The 20,339-nt window shown below is 42.4% G+C and overlaps 2 protein-coding genes across 2 annotated transcripts; both read right to left on the bottom strand.

Moving 5' to 3' along the window:
* Positions 1–1,645: 1,645 nt before the first annotated feature.
* On the bottom strand, positions 1,646–11,106 carry LOC146392075 (transmembrane protein 182-like). Its single transcript, XM_084941102.1, has 5 exons — positions 10,237–11,106; positions 7,806–7,929; positions 7,184–7,282; positions 4,972–5,109; positions 1,646–4,649 (listed from the first exon to the last, which is right to left on the bottom strand). Exons 1-5 carry the CDS (start codon positions 10,408–10,410, stop codon positions 4,429–4,431), a joined length of 756 nt encoding a protein of 251 aa, XP_084797228.1. The 5' UTR covers positions 10,411–11,106; the 3' UTR covers positions 1,646–4,428.
* Positions 10,925–17,944, bottom strand: LOC146392074 (sodium/hydrogen exchanger 2-like). Its single transcript, XM_084941110.1, has 13 exons — positions 17,698–17,944; positions 17,100–17,322; positions 14,970–15,210; positions 14,644–14,894; positions 14,324–14,541; positions 14,043–14,239; positions 13,868–13,957; positions 13,485–13,555; positions 13,173–13,310; positions 12,972–13,068; positions 12,727–12,852; positions 12,195–12,258; positions 10,925–11,300 (listed from the first exon to the last, which is right to left on the bottom strand). The coding sequence occupies exons 1-13, from the start codon at positions 17,942–17,944 to the stop codon at positions 11,116–11,118; spliced, it is 2,148 nt and encodes a 715-aa protein (XP_084797236.1). The 3' UTR covers positions 10,925–11,115.
* Between the last annotated feature and the right edge of the window lie 2,395 nt (positions 17,945–20,339).

The following is a 20,339-nucleotide window of genomic DNA, read 5'->3' as shown; positions in this document are numbered from 1 at the left end:
TGACTGGATTAAAGCCCACCAGTATTCAGTCCAGGTGCTCTGGAGGACAGAGGGCTGAGGGGGTCCACGTAGGGTTAACTCTCCCTACGGTGCGAGATCACTTCCTCCTGTTCGCCACCTGACACATCGTATGCGCGTGGCCCTCAGCACAAACTGGGAAGTACATCAACGCATAGACGTACATGGAATCATTTCTGCTGATCGATATGCTCCTCTGATGTTTCAGGGTTCATTTTCAGAGCGTTTAAGATCTTATTACCATGTCATGTCTTTATTCTTGTGATATACATTAACTATAACTATATAATAACACCATAATTGCCGACACTTGAAGTGCAAGATTATTTCTGTCTTAAATGAAATGATACTGTGTTTCCATTGTAGTGGATGACAGGGGAGGAGACATAACAGTTAATTAACTCTGATTAGGATGAGCCACAGTCACTGAACAAGCCAGGGTTCTAGCTCGATACTCTGCTCAGTAATTGCTTCCTTTCTTTTTTCTCTTCCTTCCTTTTACTTTCCCTTATATGTCTTCCTTGTGTCCATCCACGCATGGGAAGCTCGTCTTTCATAGAGGAGAGCCGGAGAGCCCTCTGCTGGCTCATCATGCACGTCTGTCAAGTGAAGATAGGCCAACTATTCATCTGTGCTGCAAAGCATTGGTTTGTTCAATAAAAATAAATAAAGATGTACAAAGTACTTTTTTTTCCCATACAGAGTTCAGTTTTTTAGTCAGCTTCATGTAAAAGTCTTTAGTTGATTGTTTTTCATGTCTTTTAATCGCACACTGAGATCAGGCTCTGCGAGGGCCGTGCCATCTGTTGCAGGCGCTCTTACTCTTCCTCATGCTGCAGATAGCTGTTTATGACTCTGGTCTTATATTTGGGTTTGTTGTCATGCTGCAGCAGGAATTTGGAACCAATAATAGGACTCCCTGATGAGAATGCAAGACAGATAAAAATGCAAACATCTGTGTATGGTCATTTGATCTGCACGAATCAAATTTAGTTTTACAAGAGAGACGTTTTAAGACACTGACATCAGTTTTTTTTTAAATCCTCAACAGACAAAGAGTAAAATGACTCTAACAGTCAAGAGTCATGGGGTTTTAGTAACCCCGATTCTGAATTCATACAGCTTTTGTGGTCCCAGCAGCAGCAAGCCAAGTTTCAGTAAAATTTCCTGCCATTTGATTAAAGCTACAACAATAGGATCAATACTTTGTTTCTATCCCTAAAGGTCAGTAGGTAGCACACTGAATCATGTTACATATATTATGTTTTTGTGAAAAAGAAAAAAATGTACCTCAAACTTGAAACTATGAAAGAGCCGTTTTGTGTTGACTCTCAGGTCTATTATGTTTATAGCCTTTAACACATTTAACCAAAGCATTAACTTTAAAAGAAAGCTGATTAGCATGGCAATAGCAATAACATGGCCGACATCCTGAATTCAAATTGGATAAGCAGTAACCCTACTGATATACATCGATCTTTGTATTTCAATGTCATCTTTGTAAAATGACATTGGAAGATTGCTAGCATTAGCTAGCTAACACTGATATTTATGAAGGATGTATTAATAAAGAAAAGACACCCATTAATTACACATATTAATTAAGTAGTCAAAGAATCAGCTTAATCAAAGGTCAGTTGTTTAATATTTATGAGAATACGTCATTATGTGCTTATTTTTACAGAAAAAATGTCTACGACCTGCAGTGCCTACTTTGTAACACAGTCAACTCATGCTAAGCTGCACTTATACTTTGACATATTCAACAGATATTATGAGCAGAATAAGTCAGCGAGTTGATACAGTATTAAAGTCTTCCTACACAATCATTAGAAGTTTTAGTTTTCTTCTGCTCATGACTTACAGGAGTAAACTGAAAGAATTGAGGCTAGCCTAGCTTCAGGGCTAACAGCGTATGCGCTAACATTATTTGTGATGGTTTCAGTTTCAAAATGAGGACCAGACAACTCTCATAATCATGTATATTTAAACCTTATTAGTCAGTTTTTTAAGTAGGTACCCTTTCTCTTAATTTAACTCACCGAGCTTGAACAGAAAGAGTTGGAGCTACCATAAGGAATGATGATTAGCTCTTTTATAAAGCAGCTATGGAGAGGGGAAGATAGCAGGTGGGGTCTCAGCAGAGGTCTTGGCAGGAGAGGATATTTATGCTCATGGCTCCTCGTGTTGTTAACAGAAAATGCAAATCAAAGTTACTATTACAGTGAGTATGTGTTTAAAGAATCAGGAGATGTACTTCTCTTTTAGTTACACATCCTCATCATAGGAACTGCTGTCGTACTGTTCAAGCCCCTCAGTGGTTCATCATAAGCCCCGAGAGTCGGAAAGAGTTTGGTTCTCAATATAGACCACAGGCCTGAGTCATGGCCTTTAGGTTACGCACAACAAAGTAAAGAAGTTCAGTCAGGAATCTCTTCTTATACTTATTATTCATGTAATTGTCACATAAAAGCGGTTCATAAAAACGTTTTTAGTACCCGACGAGCAGCTAAAATGGGAGGTTTGCAGATTTGAAAGACTTTTTAAAAACATTTTCAGGCCTGAGTAAACTGCAAAGGTCTTCTAATGGGCAGTCAAAAAAAGACAATACAATGGCTGCAATGTTTATTTCTTCTTCTTCTTCTTTTTATCAAATTTCAGTGAACCAGAAGAATATTTTGGCCTGTTCAAAGAGTTCTAAGGACAGGGCCCAAATACTTAAAGGGATTATGCTAGGACAAGCCGCACTACCCACTCTCTGTTCCTACCTTCCTCCCCAGTGCCATTCGGTCCCTTTGCCTGAAAGACTTCCAGTGTTGCCTCATCTCTTTCAGGACCCTCACGTCCTCGAGCCTGACAGCCATCGCCTAATCAAAGACCTTCTTTTCAGAGGGAATGCTAAGTGCTCCTTAAATGGAATGAAAACAGGACACTTATTACTTGCTATTAAATTATTTTTCAGTGATAGTACACTTAACAGAAAACAAAGCTAATGTAAAACATGCCATCAAAGCTCAACTGTCACTGGAGACATCCGCTGGTCCAAGTCTGTCTGAGTGGCCAGCAATGCTAGCGACAACCACATCATCGGCCTCGCATGTAGCGCCACTAGCAAATCACTGACTGCATGCCACAGGCTTTGACTTCTGTTTGTTTTTCATCTGTCAGACTGTCATCACACTTCCTCAGATCAGAAGTGGTGCTTTTTTTCCCTCTGTGGTTGAAATCCTGTCAGAAACCAGCTGTGCTCAGCTGTTCAGACTTCCTGCTCAAAGGACCCAGTGTTCATTTGTTATGTCACAAAGTCGAGTCAGTTTTATTGATATATGTTGTTGTATTTTCTGCACAGAAATAATTCCACACACAGAATTTCATTGCAAACATGTTACAGTCGGTCTTGCATAAAGCAGCTCTAGTAACGATATTTAGATATTATGTGCACGTGTATTTCAGAAATCAGAGGACAGTTTGATCACAGCGTGTATGTGTGTGTGTTTGCGTGTACATGAACACACGTGTGTCGAGTCCTTTGAAGCAGACATACACCCCACCACTATCACTGCCGTTCTCGCTCCTCAGATGAAAGCTGATATGTGATCGAGAGTCCAGCCGCTTGTTTCCATTCAGAGCAGTGAAAAGGAAAGACGAGCTAATATTGTAGCACTTGTGATACTATCGCACATCAGCGTTTCTCCTTTTGAATAACACAAGAAAAGATTCCTATAGGGCACGGCTCAATTTGGGAATTATTTTTGGATTTAGCTGCACTCTGGGTTTGAAATCTAAATCTAAAGTTTCTGTAAAAGGTGGAAAAAAGAACAAAAAAACAGAAAGAAACAATAAAGCATGGGGGGATTGAATGAGGAGTAAAATGTGATTGGGGTGAAGGAGGCAGGTGGCTGGCCTGCTGTACACCAACCAAACCCACAAACAGCTGTTCATTTCTCAAAGCACCCTTGTGCCCCCCTCCATGCATCAATTCTCTCTCTCTTTCTGTCTCTCCCCCCCAATATCTTCCTCTTTCCCGCTCCACCCCCACCCTCTCCCCAAGCCTCCAGTCCACCCAGCCATTCCTGCCTCCCACCTCACTCTGCTGCAGCTAAACACACTTTGATCACGCGCCAGAATCGGGACACAGCTGGCTCACCCGTGCACTTCTCACCGTCTGCTTATCATTTGTGGCGATAGTAAAACATGGCAGCGATAACATGTTTAAGTAAATAGTGACATTTGAGGAGAAATTAAGCAAAGTGGGAGACAGATAGAAAACTTCCAGGAGACCCAAAGCAGCGGCAGTCTTTCCTGTATTTACATCCCAAAAACACACTAATCCAGTCAAGTGCAGGACATAAAAAAGTCAGGCCTCTCCACCGCTCCCCTCCTCTCCACCCTGTGATCCAGGCGGGCAGGTCACTTGCTGGCATGAATTGCACGCCCTACCAACAAGAAGACCAAACCAGAGATGAGCTCCAGGGGCACTCCAGCAGCCGCCACCATGAATGACAGGCCGTAGAGGACTGAAACCTCAGCGTTCGGACATGTTTCCCCTCTCTCCTGAAGGATGTAGCTCTTCACATCCACCACCTCCATCCACAGGACGTAGAGCAGAATTGTGAACAGGAACAGGCAGGCTGCGGAGAGATACAGACAGTATTAGAGAGACAGACACAGAGGCCGTCAGTGCTGTGAGTGGCTGCAGAGGAACGCAGCTCCTCTTCATCTCTACTGTTACCACGGCGGCAGTGTTTACTGCTGTCGTTATAGTGACAACACTGCAGAGTGACATCTGCTGCTCTGTGTGCTGGGTGTGTGTTTATCATGTGACAGGTATGAACAGCTGACAGCAGCAAAGGCTGCAGAATGAATGTGCGTCTGTGCATTCGTCTCTTATTTCACGCTACAGTTAGGACTTACACACACACATAGATGCACAGGCAGCAGTCTATATTTTACCAGCAGCTAAGAGGAAGGCCCCGCCCAACTTGTAGAGTTTGTAGCTGATGAAAGGAACACCACAGACCAAGAGGAAGCCTCCAGCCAGAGCTAAGACGAGTCCGAGGATTATCAGCACGGTCCAGAAGCCCCGAAACACTGCAAGAAACACAAGCACAGCAGTGAAAGCCCAGGTTGCTCCTGTCGGCTGGCGAGTCTTGCATTCCTACCCAGGAATTTTGTGTATGTGTGTGAATGGAAGAATAGGAAACACATTGCAAAGTGCTTTGTAGAGCTGCCAAGATTAAAAGGATGTCATATAAGAACAGATCATTTACATGTAAGAAGCTAAAGTCAGCATCCAGTTACTCTGGCTCTGAGAAAAAGAAAGCAAGAAAACTGCTCTTCCACATCAGTCATTACATGTTCATTTTGTTTGGTTTCAGTCACAGGAAGGCAACGCTGGTTCTGATCTTTTGCGAGAAGATGTGGTTAAATGCTGTCCTATTTAACACACAAATAGAACAGTGTTTCCCATCTTCCCATAAAACGCTTAGCAAGAAAGCACAAAAAAGTATTTCCCAAAATAGACTGTTCCTTCAGGCTGGTCCTTTAATAACTTCGATATGGTCCTGATACGTTTAGGCTGTAACATGAGCACTTTTTGACTGAATAATAAATACCAGATTAAGTATTTCTCTGCTAAATCTTTACTGCTGTAGCAAAGATGTGATTTACTACTGATATATATGTGGGGACCTACAGATGAGGCCAAAATTATTAAGCGTTGCTTCTTTTAACAGATCGAAGGAATTTGTTATACAAGTGTCAAGAACAGGAGTGAGGAGTATCCTCAATAAATTCCAACAAACCCACAGAGTACAGAACACACCTGGCAGTGGTAGGAAGTGAAAGATTTCAAAGATTCTGGAAAGAAAACTAGTGAGAGATGTTTCTAGAGAGCCCAGAATAACTGCGAAGACACCCATGAATGATTTAGCCAAGTTGGGAATTGTAGTCTCAAATGAGACAATCACTAGAGCCCTGCACAGGAATGATGCGAGATTGGAGACCAGGAAAAACTTCACTTCTGCAGAAGACACGCCTTCAAGCCAGACTGCGGTGTGCTAAGGACACCCTAGAGACAGATAATGCACACTAGAAGAGCGAGAAGAGGAGATAAAACTAGAGCTCTTTGTCCACAGACACTTTTCTGATGTTTGGAGAAAGTAGTGAGAGTTCTACATCTCAGAGGACACCGTCCCCACAGTGAAACACGGCGGTGGGAGGATCATGATGGGTGGATGCTTCAGTGGGTGTGGAACTGGGAATCTCATCAAGGTGGAAGGAATCATGAAGTTTATGTGAAGATTTTAAAAGAAAACCTGAAGCAGTCAAAAACAAACCTGAGTCTGGGTCGTCTCTTTATCTTTAAACACAACAACAACCCAAAATATGTCGCTCCTGGGGAAGAACTACCTCCAGAACACCAAAGTAAATGTTACTGACCGGCCAGTTCATAAAATGCAAAGCCCTGACTTGAAAATCACTGTGAGATGAACTTAAAACCAGGGTCCCTGCTGGAAGACCATCAAATCTGGAGAGCATGTGAGACATGTTGAAAACTACAACAAACGACTTCAGGCTGTTATCCAGCAAAAAGAGTAAACGACTGACTGTTAGCATCGAGGAGGTAATTATTTTGACCCTGGTAGTTTTTGTGAAATAATTTTGTTTCTATATGCAAAGCAAAAATAATGTAAGCATCCAAAATAAAACAAGGATGTTCGGACAAGCTGTGCTAAAAAAAAGTTATCGCTCTGTTAAACAGCATTCGGGAAATACCCATATTGTTATTCAAGAGTAAAAAATATTTCTCAATCATGTATCAAAGATAATTTTACCTGAAGTTTAGGAGTGAGACTACACCTTAAGCACTCCTCTTCTAAATACCTGTACCTGCTCCAAACACCTGTTTGTTCTCCTTTTAGGTCCCACCCTCCCCGTCTTTCTCTCCGTTTCCCAGATAGGCACTTGGTGTATCCGGCATCCTCATATCTATCTTCTCCAAACCCCTGCCTCTCACCCAGCTGGCGTCAAATAATCTAGCCACGATTATTTGTACATATCTTGTTGTTCATAAAATGTCTTGCATAGATTTGACCTCACTACTGAACAACAGGAAATAGAAAGACGTGTGTCCATGCAGCATATATTTGAGACTGTGAATTACCTGCTGTGGGGTCATAATTTGGGTGAGGGACTTGTCCAACTGCAACCGGTAGCGGGAAGAGGTAACCATGGATGCAAACCTTAGACTCTGGCTGGTTTGCTATAGTTAAAAAAATGAGAAAGGTTTACAAAAATAATCACTCAAAATTATGGGCAAAGGTCTATAACCACAATAAACAGCAGACATATTAAGGCTTACACATAATTCAGTACTGACTTTATTGTTGCCTTTTATTTCCCATCATTGACTAGATTTTCTAAAAGCAGTGCCTGAATGAGTGGCAGAAGCATCCTCAGCTATCGGGCCACTTGAATAACAATATGCTCAATGGTTATTCTGGATTTCTTTTTCAATTCAGTGATGAAACATTAAGTGCAGCAGAAAATAAAAAAGACACAAATGCAAAATGCAGTCGGGGGAAAACAAAAAGCCCCAAAACACCCCATAAACAACATATTTTAGCAATCCTTTACATTTACTGTCACATATGGGCATTTTTCTTTTCTGCACTTGTAGCATGTCAAGGACACCGCAGTGTTGAGCAAGGGACACGCAACCACATTGGACAACTCCCAACAAAACCTTTGGTCAGCTTAACTAGAGGAAAGTTTCGCCTACGTACTGAAGAGAGTGGCCAGCACTGCGTGCGTCGTGGGCTCCACCTGAAACGCACAGCGCCAGAAAAAGCCCTCGTGGTGCAGCGTGAGGGAAGGAGGGGAGGTACTCGCTTCTTCCACCAACAGCGTCTGAGAAAAAGAAATGGAAGACAGACTGACATCACACAGATAGATGCTCGAATACCTAAAGATGGATGAATCCCATTTTCTGTCAGCTCTGTCAACACGTCTGCGCTCGCGGCTCTGTGTGATTCCCTACTTCACTGGAGCTGCGGCATCAAACGTGGTTCTGATTATGGCCTGCTGGTCTGTGAGGTTTTCGAGGGGGAACTTATATTCTCTGCTCGCTTGTCAGAAATATGATTGATGGCGCCGAATAACACAACAACTTTAATCATCCTGTTTTATTGAAAATGAAAGACTTTGTTTCTGTGATGTTACGGAGGAATTCACTGGGGGATTAGCTTTTATAAATATATCCCTTACGTTGCACTTTGTGAACTTTCTCACAAGTGCTTCATGGGAGAATAAACTGGAAAATTAAAGGGCCACTCCACTGATTTTACACATGAAGCTCAGCCGGCTCGTCAGTGAGAGTCCTACTCGCCGTGTAAAAACAGTCGTATGAAGGTGCCACAGTTTTGTCAAACCTTACCCCGAACCGCTTTTATTTTACAGCTGGCAGCTGAAGTGATGGACCAAAAATATTAAATCTATGAAATACACTCTGTGCAAATTTTCAGCAGCATGCTGATGGCAGCATGTTCATATTTTAACCAGAGCCATGCTCATCTTCACAAAGATGCTACTGTAGTGTGCAGGATGCTGTGTCACAAACTCTGGATGTGAAGTCAGGAAGAATGTAGGTGTGTAATGAGCAGGGAGGGTTTGATGAAAGGTGCATTTGGAGGTATTGTGGTAAGAGTTTTATCCTAATGCAGATAAAGCCATCATAAAGGCCACTAAATACAAACTACAAGTCCACATGTCTCTTCTAACTCCTCTTCTGCACACTTTACAGAAGTGCAGTCACCTACAACAGGAAGGCCAAACATAAGGTCCGGGGGCCAGAATCAACCCGGCAACAGCTCCAATCTGGCCCACTGATTTTGAACCTTTAAATGTATTTTCATACGTTTTACAGCTTTTCTGATGAAGACCTCCAACAACTCGTAAAGTACCAGTGAGGACAGTGCAGGGAATGAGCAAGCTGAACTTTTTCTGTACTTTTGCGAATTTATCATGTGGAAAGACGTCAAGGCGTGCTGTTTAAACTGCACTTCTTGTTCTTATATTGAGACATCTCATGGATTAAATGTTTGGTTCAAAGTCTTTACACTGACAGAAAGGGGAGTTTTACTGGTCCAGTCTACTTAAGATCAAACAGGGCTGTACTGTACATGAACCACTATGTAAAATGAGTTTAGACATCCCTGGCCTCCCACACGTTTGGGCAGAGTGTAATCGGTTAAAAAAAAAAACCCCAAAATGCAGTGGTTTCCAAATCGGGAAGACTTCTGATAATGATTGTCAGTCAGCAGCTTTTACTGGATTCACAAATGCAAGACCTTTGCTATGCCATTAAAGAGACAAAAACATATTTTTTAAAAAGACTTCAGTTGAACTTATTTAAGAGGCAAAGTGGAAAACTGTAGCCTGACTGCTTTCTCTTGCAGGCCAAAGAGGTTAAGAGTCCTCTGCCCTGTCAGCACACAGTTAAAAGTCAGTACCTGTGTTGGTATGGAAGTAGATTAGTGAGCTTTGCTTGGGTAACCAGTAATACTGACCAGTGGATTCAGGTTCTGTAGCAACATATGCTGCATTGCAGTGTCTTGTTTCAGGGAAGGTCTTGCTTATTTCACCAAGATATCGGCAAACAACGTTCTGCATGTATTCCAGTATGGGTGGAGCTGTTGCCCAGTCAAAACATTTGGAGCAAGAGAGGTTCAAACTGCTGGGCAGCTGGAATCCTTACAAGAAAGAATAACGCTACTGCCACGTTTCAAGAATTCGATATTGCAGCAAAGCATCTGACCCAGCTTTTATGAAACATGCCGGTAGCATCAAATTCTAAACTTATATTTCTTTCTTTTAAAAATAAAATCCCTCTGCTTCAACATTTGCTGTTTTCCTTGTTCTAGTTTTAATTAAAACTCATATGTTCTGTGATTATAAATGTGTTTTGCACAGCCTCCCAGCTTCTTTGGAAACAAGGTTGTAAATTGCTTCAGGACATCTTTAAATATCTTATAGTGGCATAGCTCGCACAGCAGCGAGTCCACAGCAGCTGATCGGGTTCCCCATTTATTCTTTTTGTGGTTTTCACATGTGACCAGTTAAAAATAATATTTTCGGTTGCTGTTATTGAATCGATGTGTTTTGATGGAAGTGATCAGTGATTGCTTATGTTAGGAATCGCACTTCTATCTGTCCTACCTCAGTCCTGTTGGCATCTTTGTCCCCCATCGGTGTCGTTTGTGTTTGCCATCTATATGGTCCGCAGTTGTCGCTTGCGACCAGCCAGTAGTCAGTACCAAATGCCAGGAAGAAACACAGAGTCCCTATTACCCCAAAAATCCCCCCAGACAGGGCTGCAGCTCCCACCCTCATAACTCCGGCCTTTACTCCGCTTTAAAGTATGATTCCTCTTAGCTTTTAGTCTTCAGGTCAGTGACTCCTTACTTGTGTCCACTCTGAAGGCTGTCTGCCCAGTCCCAATCCTAAAGAACATGGCCAGCCTCTCTCAGCCACTCCCTGGCATGCTGGGAGCTGTGAGGAAAAAAATGCTACAGTAACCGAGGAGGTCAAACGGAGGGAGGTGGGGGGACAGGAGTTATTTTAGGACGCAGTAAGCCTGTCCTCGTCAGATTACCAGTGTATGAATTTTGCTGTGCATTTGTAAAGGAAACAAGGAGAGGGAAGATTGGCGTGAGGACGTTGTGGGCAGTAGGTATCAGCATTTATGACTGCGAGGTATTTGTAATGTTGGTGTTACTCTGGCAATGGCGCTTTGAAAATGAATTAGGCTGGAGATGCAAGAGTTGTTCAAGAGGTGAAACATGGAGCTGAGAAAAGCTTTATTGTAGCCGGCAAACACTCTGAAAAAATAAATAAAACCATTAAATTCATTTTATGAGGAATTTACTTGGGATGCGTCCATGAAATTGCTAAAGACTTCTACTAGTTCTGCTTTGCACCTCACAACTCTGTGCTTAAAGGAATACGAGGTACTTATCACTTCAAATGATGGAACACGCTGAGTTCTTTGCTTTCATATGTGTTTCTCCCTCCCTCCCCGTGTCTCACAGTCTGCATTCATTGCTGTTTCTCATTCTCCAAAACAAAGCTGAGGTGTTTCCTGGCGGCTCTCTCCACGGTTTCCTGATGTTTTGGAGAGACTAGGTCTTCTCTAGCAGCTTTTGGATCCGTTGATCTAGTCTGAGCCGGGCCAGCTGAGTCTGAGGAGTCCAGGAGAGTGGATCGTGGGCTTATGGAGCACACTGCCAAGAGGGAAGAGGGTGAAGTGAGCTCAAGAGTCACAAAGTCAAAAAAGCTTCTGGTCAAAGATCAGGAGGGAGAGAAATACTAATAACCTGTTTTGTTTTTTTCTTTCTTTCTTTAAGTTAGAGCAGAAAGTTTGAGAGACAGCAAACACACAGTTAAAAAACTGCATGAATTAAGAAACAATTTTGCAGAAGTAAACAGGAAGACTGAGTTTTAATCTTACGTACTAACTAGCAAGAAAAGCAAAAAGCCTTTAAAACTCAGACTGAGAGCCTGAGAAAAAAGTAAAGCTTTCCATTTGTTCAACATGAGTTTGATAAACAGACATTTGAAAAAGAAAGTGGTTGTCGGACTCTATGCGATCACATAAAAAAACAAAGTGCACCCTTATTGGTTCCATATGAGGGGAAAGTAGCAGCCTGGTGTTTTTAATCAAATTAATTGCGGGACCTGTGCATCTTGCAGTTATTGAGTTTAACTCAGTGCACCAAAGTCATCTAGAGTCAAATGTAATGCTATCTGAGAGCTAAAGTTTGGCTGAGAGTAGGTTATTTGGCATGGTAATGATCCCAAACATCGAGGTGTTACCATGGCCGAGCCAAAGTCCAGGCATCAGCTTCATTAAAAACTGTGGTGGGACATAAAGAGAACCCGCAAAACCTCAATGAACTGAAGCAATGATGTAAAGAAGAGCAGGAAAAATGTATTGACAATGATGTGAGAGACTGATAAGGTCATACAGAGAATTAATGATTCAAGTTATTGTTACGCAAGTTGGTCCTACAAGCTGCTGAATCATGCAGAGGACTTGGCTGTTTTTTTATAGGACTGCATAGAGTCCTGTCAAGACTTTCTGTTTCACGTGGCTGTGCATCTGGCTGCGTCTTTACCTGTGTGAGATCTGCTAAGTCCAGTTCTCACTCTCTGTGGCTCACTTAGCCCACCATCCTCCCCCTGCAACAGTAGAAATACACAGTACAGCACCATGGAGGATGTTCTCTACTCTGATACCGACGCTCCATCATTCACATAGTTCAGAATCACACAGAGTTTAAACAGATTCCTAAACTTGGATGCAGTATTTCAACATGAATCCACTAAACCACAGGTGTCGAACTCCAGGCCTCGAGGGCCGGTGTCCTGCAGGTTTTAGATGTGACCTTGATGCAACACAGCTGATTCAAATGGCTAAATTACCTCCTCAATAAGTCTTGAAGTTCTCCAGAAGCCTGGGAACAAACTAATCATTTCATTCAGGTGTGTTGACCCAGGGTGAGATCTAAAACCTGCAGGACACCGGCCCTCGAGGCCTGGAGTTCGACACCCCTGCAACCCTGTGAACTTACTCTCCTAACCATTCAGTCTTTTTAATTCTGTTCAATAAAACTCGAACATGAGGAAATGCAGGTAGTTTGCATGCACCTGAAAGTGTGTGATTGTGTTGTATGAGTATCTTTCTCCCAGACTTTGGTGTCTGTAAAGGGGCTTCCTTGTTCTGTCCACCGATGTGTCCTGGTGCAGGGTGTGTCTGCTGTAGGCTGGTGTCTGCTGGAGTGAGGACACATGCATGAGCCCAGAAGTGTGGAGCTGAATTATACACATTGTGCACTTTCTAATTTATAGTAGCTGGAAATAGAAAATAGCTAACAGTGGCATAGAAACTTTACCTTGTTGTTGAAGTTTTGGAGGTTTCTTGACAGGATGCGCCTGATGCTTTCCATCTCCTCCGGTAGCAGAGGTCGCCCTTGGGAGCGAGGATCCACTCTAGGTTTTTAGAAAACCCTGATTATGGTCACGAACCTTTCTTCCGTTATTCTGGGTACTTTAAGGACAAACACTGACACATAGTCCAAAAACCTTTTTCTTACATCGGCGGGGCCTCCTCCTCGACTCCCCTCTGCTCCCGTCTCTCCAGCTCCTGGTAAACTCTGAGGATGCTGGAGCTAGCCTGGCGGTCGTTACGGATGAGGAAACGGCGAAGGTACTTCTTGTTGAACTGCTCAAACCTCACACACACACACAAGCACACAGATGGCAATACTGTGACTTGTGGAAAATGTGCATAGTGTTTGCTGCCACCTGCTGGTCATTTCATATTTTATCTTTTTACATGCACAACAAACGCTTTATGATAAAACACAAGCAGAAGGCAAAGTAACAGTTAAACACGGAAAACTAACTTGTCTTTCCAGTAGTGCTGCCCCCAGTAGCCAACCACGTCCTCTATACCTGCCACCAGGTGATCTATGAGCTAACAACAAACAGGATTACTTGCAGATAACTTGCAAAAAATGATATCCTTTGGAAGTATTGAAAGAAATTCATGAAACAGGCTGCCCTCTGTGCACCATCCACTTCAGTGCATCCTTCAAACACTGCATGCTTTGCATAGGAAAAAACTGAACTCACCTTGTTTCCTTTTGGTTAGTAAACCTGCTCTTCTGAGATCATAATCCTTGACAGTCTTTGCTAATTTACTGATATCTAAAAATCAGTAGTGTCCAGAGTTATCTACAGCCCTATTACAACTCCACACTTAGCTGTGATTCCTGTGATCTCTCACCCTGCTGTGGATCTCCTCGCTGAGAGTAGGCAGAGCTCTCTTCTTCCTCTTCACATACAGTAGCTCCACCAGAGGCTTGATGGTCATCCCCTGCAAACCAGACTCAGAAAATAAAATCCACCTTCAAACTATGACAAACTGTTTTCCTTACAATTCACGAACATGTTTGCCCCACCTGTACAAAGACAGTAAAGAGAATGACCACGATGGTAGTGGTGATGAAGAGTCGTTTCTTTGGGAAGTCATCAATCAGGAAGACCAGGGAAAAACAGATTGCCCCTCTCAGGCCACCGTAGGCAATGATGAACTGGTCTCGGAAGGTCACGGCGTTCCTCCGGAGCTTGTTCACAAACGCGGTCAGCAGAAGCACGCCTTTTAAGAAGTGAGAAAGAGTTTAGATATCCACTTTGCTGGTCTTGTGATATAACTTGTTTTAAAGTGCGGGGTGACTTATACCCGTGGCCCTCCAGATGAGACAGAGCAGCAGTGTAGAGCACACAAATGGCCAGCTCCACATGTGGATGTCCTGTATGGTGGACACTCCCAGGAAGATGAAGATTAAGGTCTCGCTCACGCTACTCCACATCTTCAGAAAGTACTGGATGCTGGTGTTGCTGCGCTCTGACACATTTGCTTCCACGTACTGTTTCATTGTAGCAGCACAGGTCACTATGCTGCAGGGCGGGGAAAGGAAAAACAAAGTTAACTAATGCTTATAATACTAATGCATACAATTTGTGGTCTTTGGGATTCAGATGATTCTGAGCAGCACTCACGCCATGATCCCAGAGAGGTGAAGCATCTCTGAGGTGAGGTAAGACAAATAGGAATAGAGGAAGACAAAGAGCGGGGCGATGACTTGGGCCCTGGAGGTAAAACGTGAGGTGAGGGCTGCCAGCAGGCCGAAGAAGAGACCTACACACAAGCCTCCGATTCCCACCACCACCACCCTGCAGCCCCCCAGCAAAACATCCAGCCCTGACACTGATGGCAGACGGAGGAAGGACTCAAAAAGCTTGTAGAGCACCTGAGAGGAAGAAACGTGTATGAGTATCAAGTATTTCATTTAGGTACCTGAAACACGCACCGCTTCTCTCCTCACCACAGTGACGGCGTCATTGAGCAGTGACTCTCCGAACACCAGGATATGCAGCTGTTCGTTAACTTGCATCTCTTGGAAAACAGAGAGCACCGCCACTGGGTCTACAGCAGCGATCAGGGAGCCAAACAGCAGGCAGTGGAGCAGAGAGACATCTCCTAGTGAGCTCTGAGCCAGCAGGCAAACACCGTACAGAGACAGGCCGATGCCCAGGACGTTCCACAAGGTCCCCAGCACTGCATACCTGCACATGCACAAGAAACCAGCTTTAAGACACCTGCTCCAGGTACCTTTAACAAATACTCGATGAATATCTGATTTTAGCCACTCAGGTCCACAAAAATAAGCTCAAAATATGACAAATGTGGTAACATCTGCAGTGCGTCATGTTTATTTTGAATGTGATTCCTAAGTTCATGGTCAGTTCTTAGTAATCTTAGAGTTCTTCCTCCCTCAGTGTCTCGTCTTCTTCTGTGTTCATTCAGCCTTGTCTTCACGTTGTCTTCATGTCTTGTCTCTGTGTTTTGTGTTCCTCAGTCAGTCATGTCCCCATGTCTGTTTCTGCCCGGTCCCAGTGTCAGCCAGTGTGTGTTAGTCTTCTTCTCTGTTTTTATTGGACTTCCTGTTTTATTTTGACAGTCTCTCATCCTTGTACAGTATGTTCAGTTTTACTTCCCCTGTCCTATTAGTCTGTATCGGTTCCAGCTGTGTTTACAATTGTTGCCCATCCTCTCGTTAGTTTCTAGTTTATCTTTTATTTGTTTCTATTTGTTATTGTTTTTGTATTTTATTTCAAGCACCGTGTTACAGTATATGAAACTGCCTCCTTTAGTTCACTCCCTTTGTTTCCTCTGTCTGCCACACAGCCATACATGACACAGTGGGTGAAATGATTATTAGGTCTCCTGCTGAATTTGTAAGTTCACTCACTTACAAAGAATTGAAGAGTCTCTATTTTAATGGTATAGTTTTATTTTAATAGAGAGATACAGAAAAAAACACATTACATAAAAGCTATGAATTGATTTGAATGTCTCTGAGTGATATAAGCATTTACTTAACTTAATAAACTTAATAATCCCACCATAAGTTGTCACCTTCTTACCAAGCTTCCTGTTGATGGTCTTTTAACCCAGCGGTCTGCAACCTTTTTTGCACCACGGACCAGTTTATGTCCAACAATATTTTCAGGGACTGGCCTTTAAGGTGTTGCAGATAAATACAACAAAATAAAACCAGTACCGGTACCCAAAAAAAAAAAGATCTATCCATAACCACGGGGAAAGAACCAGAGAAACCGAGTTAACAATAAAAATGATTTTAAAAAATAACGATAAAAACCAATAAAAACCCTGAAAACCATAAATTTCACACCCGAGCCTCAATTCTTGCAAACGACTCATGGACCGATACCAGTCCATGCCCCGGGGGTTGGGGACCGCGGCTTTAAACCATCCCAGTCAAACAATCCTGTGACTCTGTGGAAGGCAGAAATCTGGCTGGGCTGTAGGAAACCAAATACTTATTTCACTCAGTGACATGCAGGGATGTTTATATCTTGGTTCTCTCCATTAAAATAAAACCGTCATAAAAATTAGAGACTGTCCATTTCTTGGTACACGACCAAAATTATGAATTAAGCAGGAGATCAAATAATTATCATTTGGATGTTTAAAATCTCAACCCTGAGCCTGAACCATGAAATAATTGCCACAAAATTCAATTGTTTTTGAAAATAGAGCATTCATTAAATCATTTGAAGAAATTTAAACAATAAATAAATAAAATATAGATTTCTGTTTGTGAATTTTAATTTGTATCATATTTTGTGCATCATGACTTTTTTTTTTTTTTGCAATTTATTCTTTTGAATTTTTATTTTATATTGTGTAATTTACACTGATGATGCAGACGTAGAGGTAGAAGAAGGCTTTAATGGGTAAAACCAAAATAAAGAGTCTAATTCTGACTTTTAAATCAAACTCTTTCTACTCATATTTTATGTGGAAATGGTGTACTTTGATTCTGTTCAACTCAATCTGCATACGAATGCCTCCACACACACACACGCACACACATACACACACACACACACGCACACACACAAAAATCAAACATTTTAAAGCTACCAACCAGAGGATTGTACCAAGGTTTTCAAAGAACAGCCTGCCTGGCAGGAAGTATCCCGCATCTAACACGATGGGTGGCAGCAGAAAGAGGAAGAAAGCATCGGCGCTGAGAGTCGGTGGAGCAGAGTGGCGCACCCCATAGATCACACCTCCAACCAGGAGGCCCACCATGATGAGGACGCAGCTTTCGGGGACAACTGCAGGGACTCGACCTGACCAGTGGAAACCTGAGGGAATGAGAAACGGAGAGGGAGTAAAAGGAAATCAGCAGGATCCGAACTTTGTGGAGTTCTGACTAAATCGCTCTGACTTGAGGCGCTTGTGTAGCTATACCGAGGGAGGACTACTACCATTGCACTCAGATAAACTCTTTCATTGATAGATCAGATTGTTAACTTGAGGTTTGGTGTGAGTTTTACAAAATCCTGGAAATAACTAGAAATGTAGAAAAATACTAGATATTATATACATTATATTATATATGAAATAAGTTTAATGAACTAAATTAAATGTTAAATGGAGGTAACCTAAGTTATTAACATCCAGCTATCTGACACCAAGCTGGCTTCTCGTGGATGAGTGTGAGCACAACTGAGGCTTACCCAGCTTGGCCAGTGAGGCCAGCATGATCCACAGCACGATCTCAAAGGGAGCCTGTACGTGGTGATAGTCCATGCTGAACACCCTCAGAGCCATGGGCAGATCCACAGACAGGCTGCCATCGCTACTGTTGGTGCCCAGCGAGGGGGGCAGATTGTGGGGCAGAGGGCTCCCATCGGGAGAGGTCACGGCCAGACAGCCCAGCAGACTGGCAGAGAGCAGCAGAGAGAGAGTCCACAGAGCAGCCATCCTGCAGCCATGCTGGGACAACAGCAGAGAGAGGCAGAGAATAGGAGTGGGACTATGGAGATGGGGGTGGGGGCGAGCGGCACACACAGACACACAAAACAACCTGACTGGGACTCACGCAGCCACTAATGTGCACAGGAATCCCTGAGCTAGCAATGATATCCAACCAGCAGCACAGAGCTCAAGGGGTGTGTCACACACACAGACGGTCTCATCAGCAACTCAAAGAACATTACATCCATTTCCTGAAAATGAACCCTAACTGGAAGCCAAAACAAAACCCAAAATATGATTATTTCCATTACAGGGAATTGCTTTAAGTCCCCAATATGTGCCTGTGTACACAAATTTGTGTCCCCACGGCATAAGTAATGCAAGTACACATGCACAAGATTCAGCCAGGGTATTAGCACTGATGGTTTGTTGTGTACAAAGCTTAGATAGATTGCAATAATTGTTAATATATTTTGTTTACCTAGCAGAGAAAGGGCTTCTCCGATAATGGACTCATTTTCAGTGTTTGTTCTCATGCTGTGGCAGCAGTGCTTCATTTGGTGGAATTTGTGTTCTGCTGTGGCTTATTTGATTTGCAATCTTTCATTTCAAACAAGCAACTTATTGTCGATGCGGCATGTTGTGATTATTGAAATAGTTTGAATTACAGTTACAAATATGTTGCCTCATGGTGAGAAAAAGCCTTTAATTATCAGCCAAGACAGTATCTCTTCCTTCCACTGACTTCTTATTAAATTCGGTTTATCGTCTTTACATATTTTATGCCAATATGCGTGCAGTCCGTCACTTCCACTGCAAACACAAGGATCTGTGTCAGAATAAGCCTTCTACTGTATAAGTGCACAAAAATAATTGGTTTAGTGAGTTTAGTTGTACGGGTCATTTACACAGAAAACAAACAAAAAGTTAAAAATATGTTGCTTGTGTGACTTGTTCCCTTTTCCAAAATGTTAGGCAGATGGCATGTGATTTTTTTTCTGTTGCCTTAAAATCTGTTTGTGCTTCTGGAAAGTTGTTATTTGTTCTTCTCCAGTCCAAGAGAACATTTAAAAGCTAAGAGTTGTTTTGGTTTTTTTACACACCCTCACTACCCTCAGTGATTTTGCCCTTCGTCCCTTCTTCCCTACAAGTGAACTCACTGAGGATCAGACTTCTCCACCTCTGATTAACACGCAATGCCTGACTGCAACTTCTGGCCATGTTAGGAGACAGCTGGAGAAACTAAGTAGCAGCAAGTCCGTCTGTGACTCTGAGTCATATTTACAACCCGAGTCTGAAGCAGGAGAAGATACCATTGAAATGGAGAAAACATCCTGTTTGATTCCTCTACTGGAGAAGTTGACGAAGTCCAAACTTACTGACTATCGACCTGGCGGACTTCAAATCGCGTGTGAGGAAGGTGATGGGAAGACACGTCAGTCCACGTCAGACCAGAGGCGAAACATCTTGACCCTCTGCAGTTTACACACAGTCCATCATCTACATGCTGCACAGCATTTAATCATTTTACACGATTCAGCCACTGATACAGACAGAGGAGGTAATATCAGTAAACACACCCACCATCTCATGGATTGCTGACAGACAGGCGTTGCTCCGCCCAATCTCACATCCGTGGACTGTGCAGATATTCCTGTTCCCCTTGTTCCCCTTAGACTTTCAGTACAACTCCGACTCACGCCACCCTCAGAAATATTCTTTGATTCTGGAGTGGTTGGATGTGTTAGAGATGGCCAGGAGGAGGATTACAAAGCAGCAGTGGATGATTTTGGTAATGAATGAACTGAACAAACCACCCATCATGGAGAATCCTAAACAACCTCACCGCACAGGAAACCTGTCATATCACATGCTGTTATGCTCTATAATACAATATATCTGTCTGCCAGATATTATTATTATCATTATTATTATTACACAGTATTTATTTTGTATGCATTTCACAAATATGGGTTAAATAAAGCCATTGTCAGCTTCATGAAATGTGTTCATTAACTCTAAACTGTTAACCATAAATTTTAATGTTGAATATTATTACATAAGAAAAAGTATGTAAGTAATATATAATCAACTAACTTGTCATTGATGTATAAAATTAATGTAAAATATAATTCTATAATACATGATTGGGAATATCAGCACAAACAAACATTATAAATTCGGATCTTTCTAACAAGGTTTACTTTTTCTTTCCTAAATCCCTTTTCATTCATCTTTTACTTTAACAGTAGTAACTTAAATACCAAGTTACTTGTTCACAAGAACATTTAATGACACAGAGTCACTGTTCATCACACCTTACACGTACACCTGCGCTATAAGTAGAGATGCCCTCTCATCTGAATGTTTTCACTTATGCAAATTCATAAGAATAAAGCTA

Source organism: Perissodus microlepis, chromosome 2 (assembly GCF_051167445.1).
Source record: "Perissodus microlepis isolate ML-2025 ecotype Zambia chromosome 2, ASM5116744v1, whole genome shotgun sequence".
Taxonomy (NCBI): domain Eukaryota; kingdom Metazoa; phylum Chordata; class Actinopteri; order Cichliformes; family Cichlidae; genus Perissodus; species Perissodus microlepis.
The sequence above is the reverse complement of the archived record's forward strand: the minus strand, read 5'-3'. Positions and strand labels throughout refer to the sequence as shown.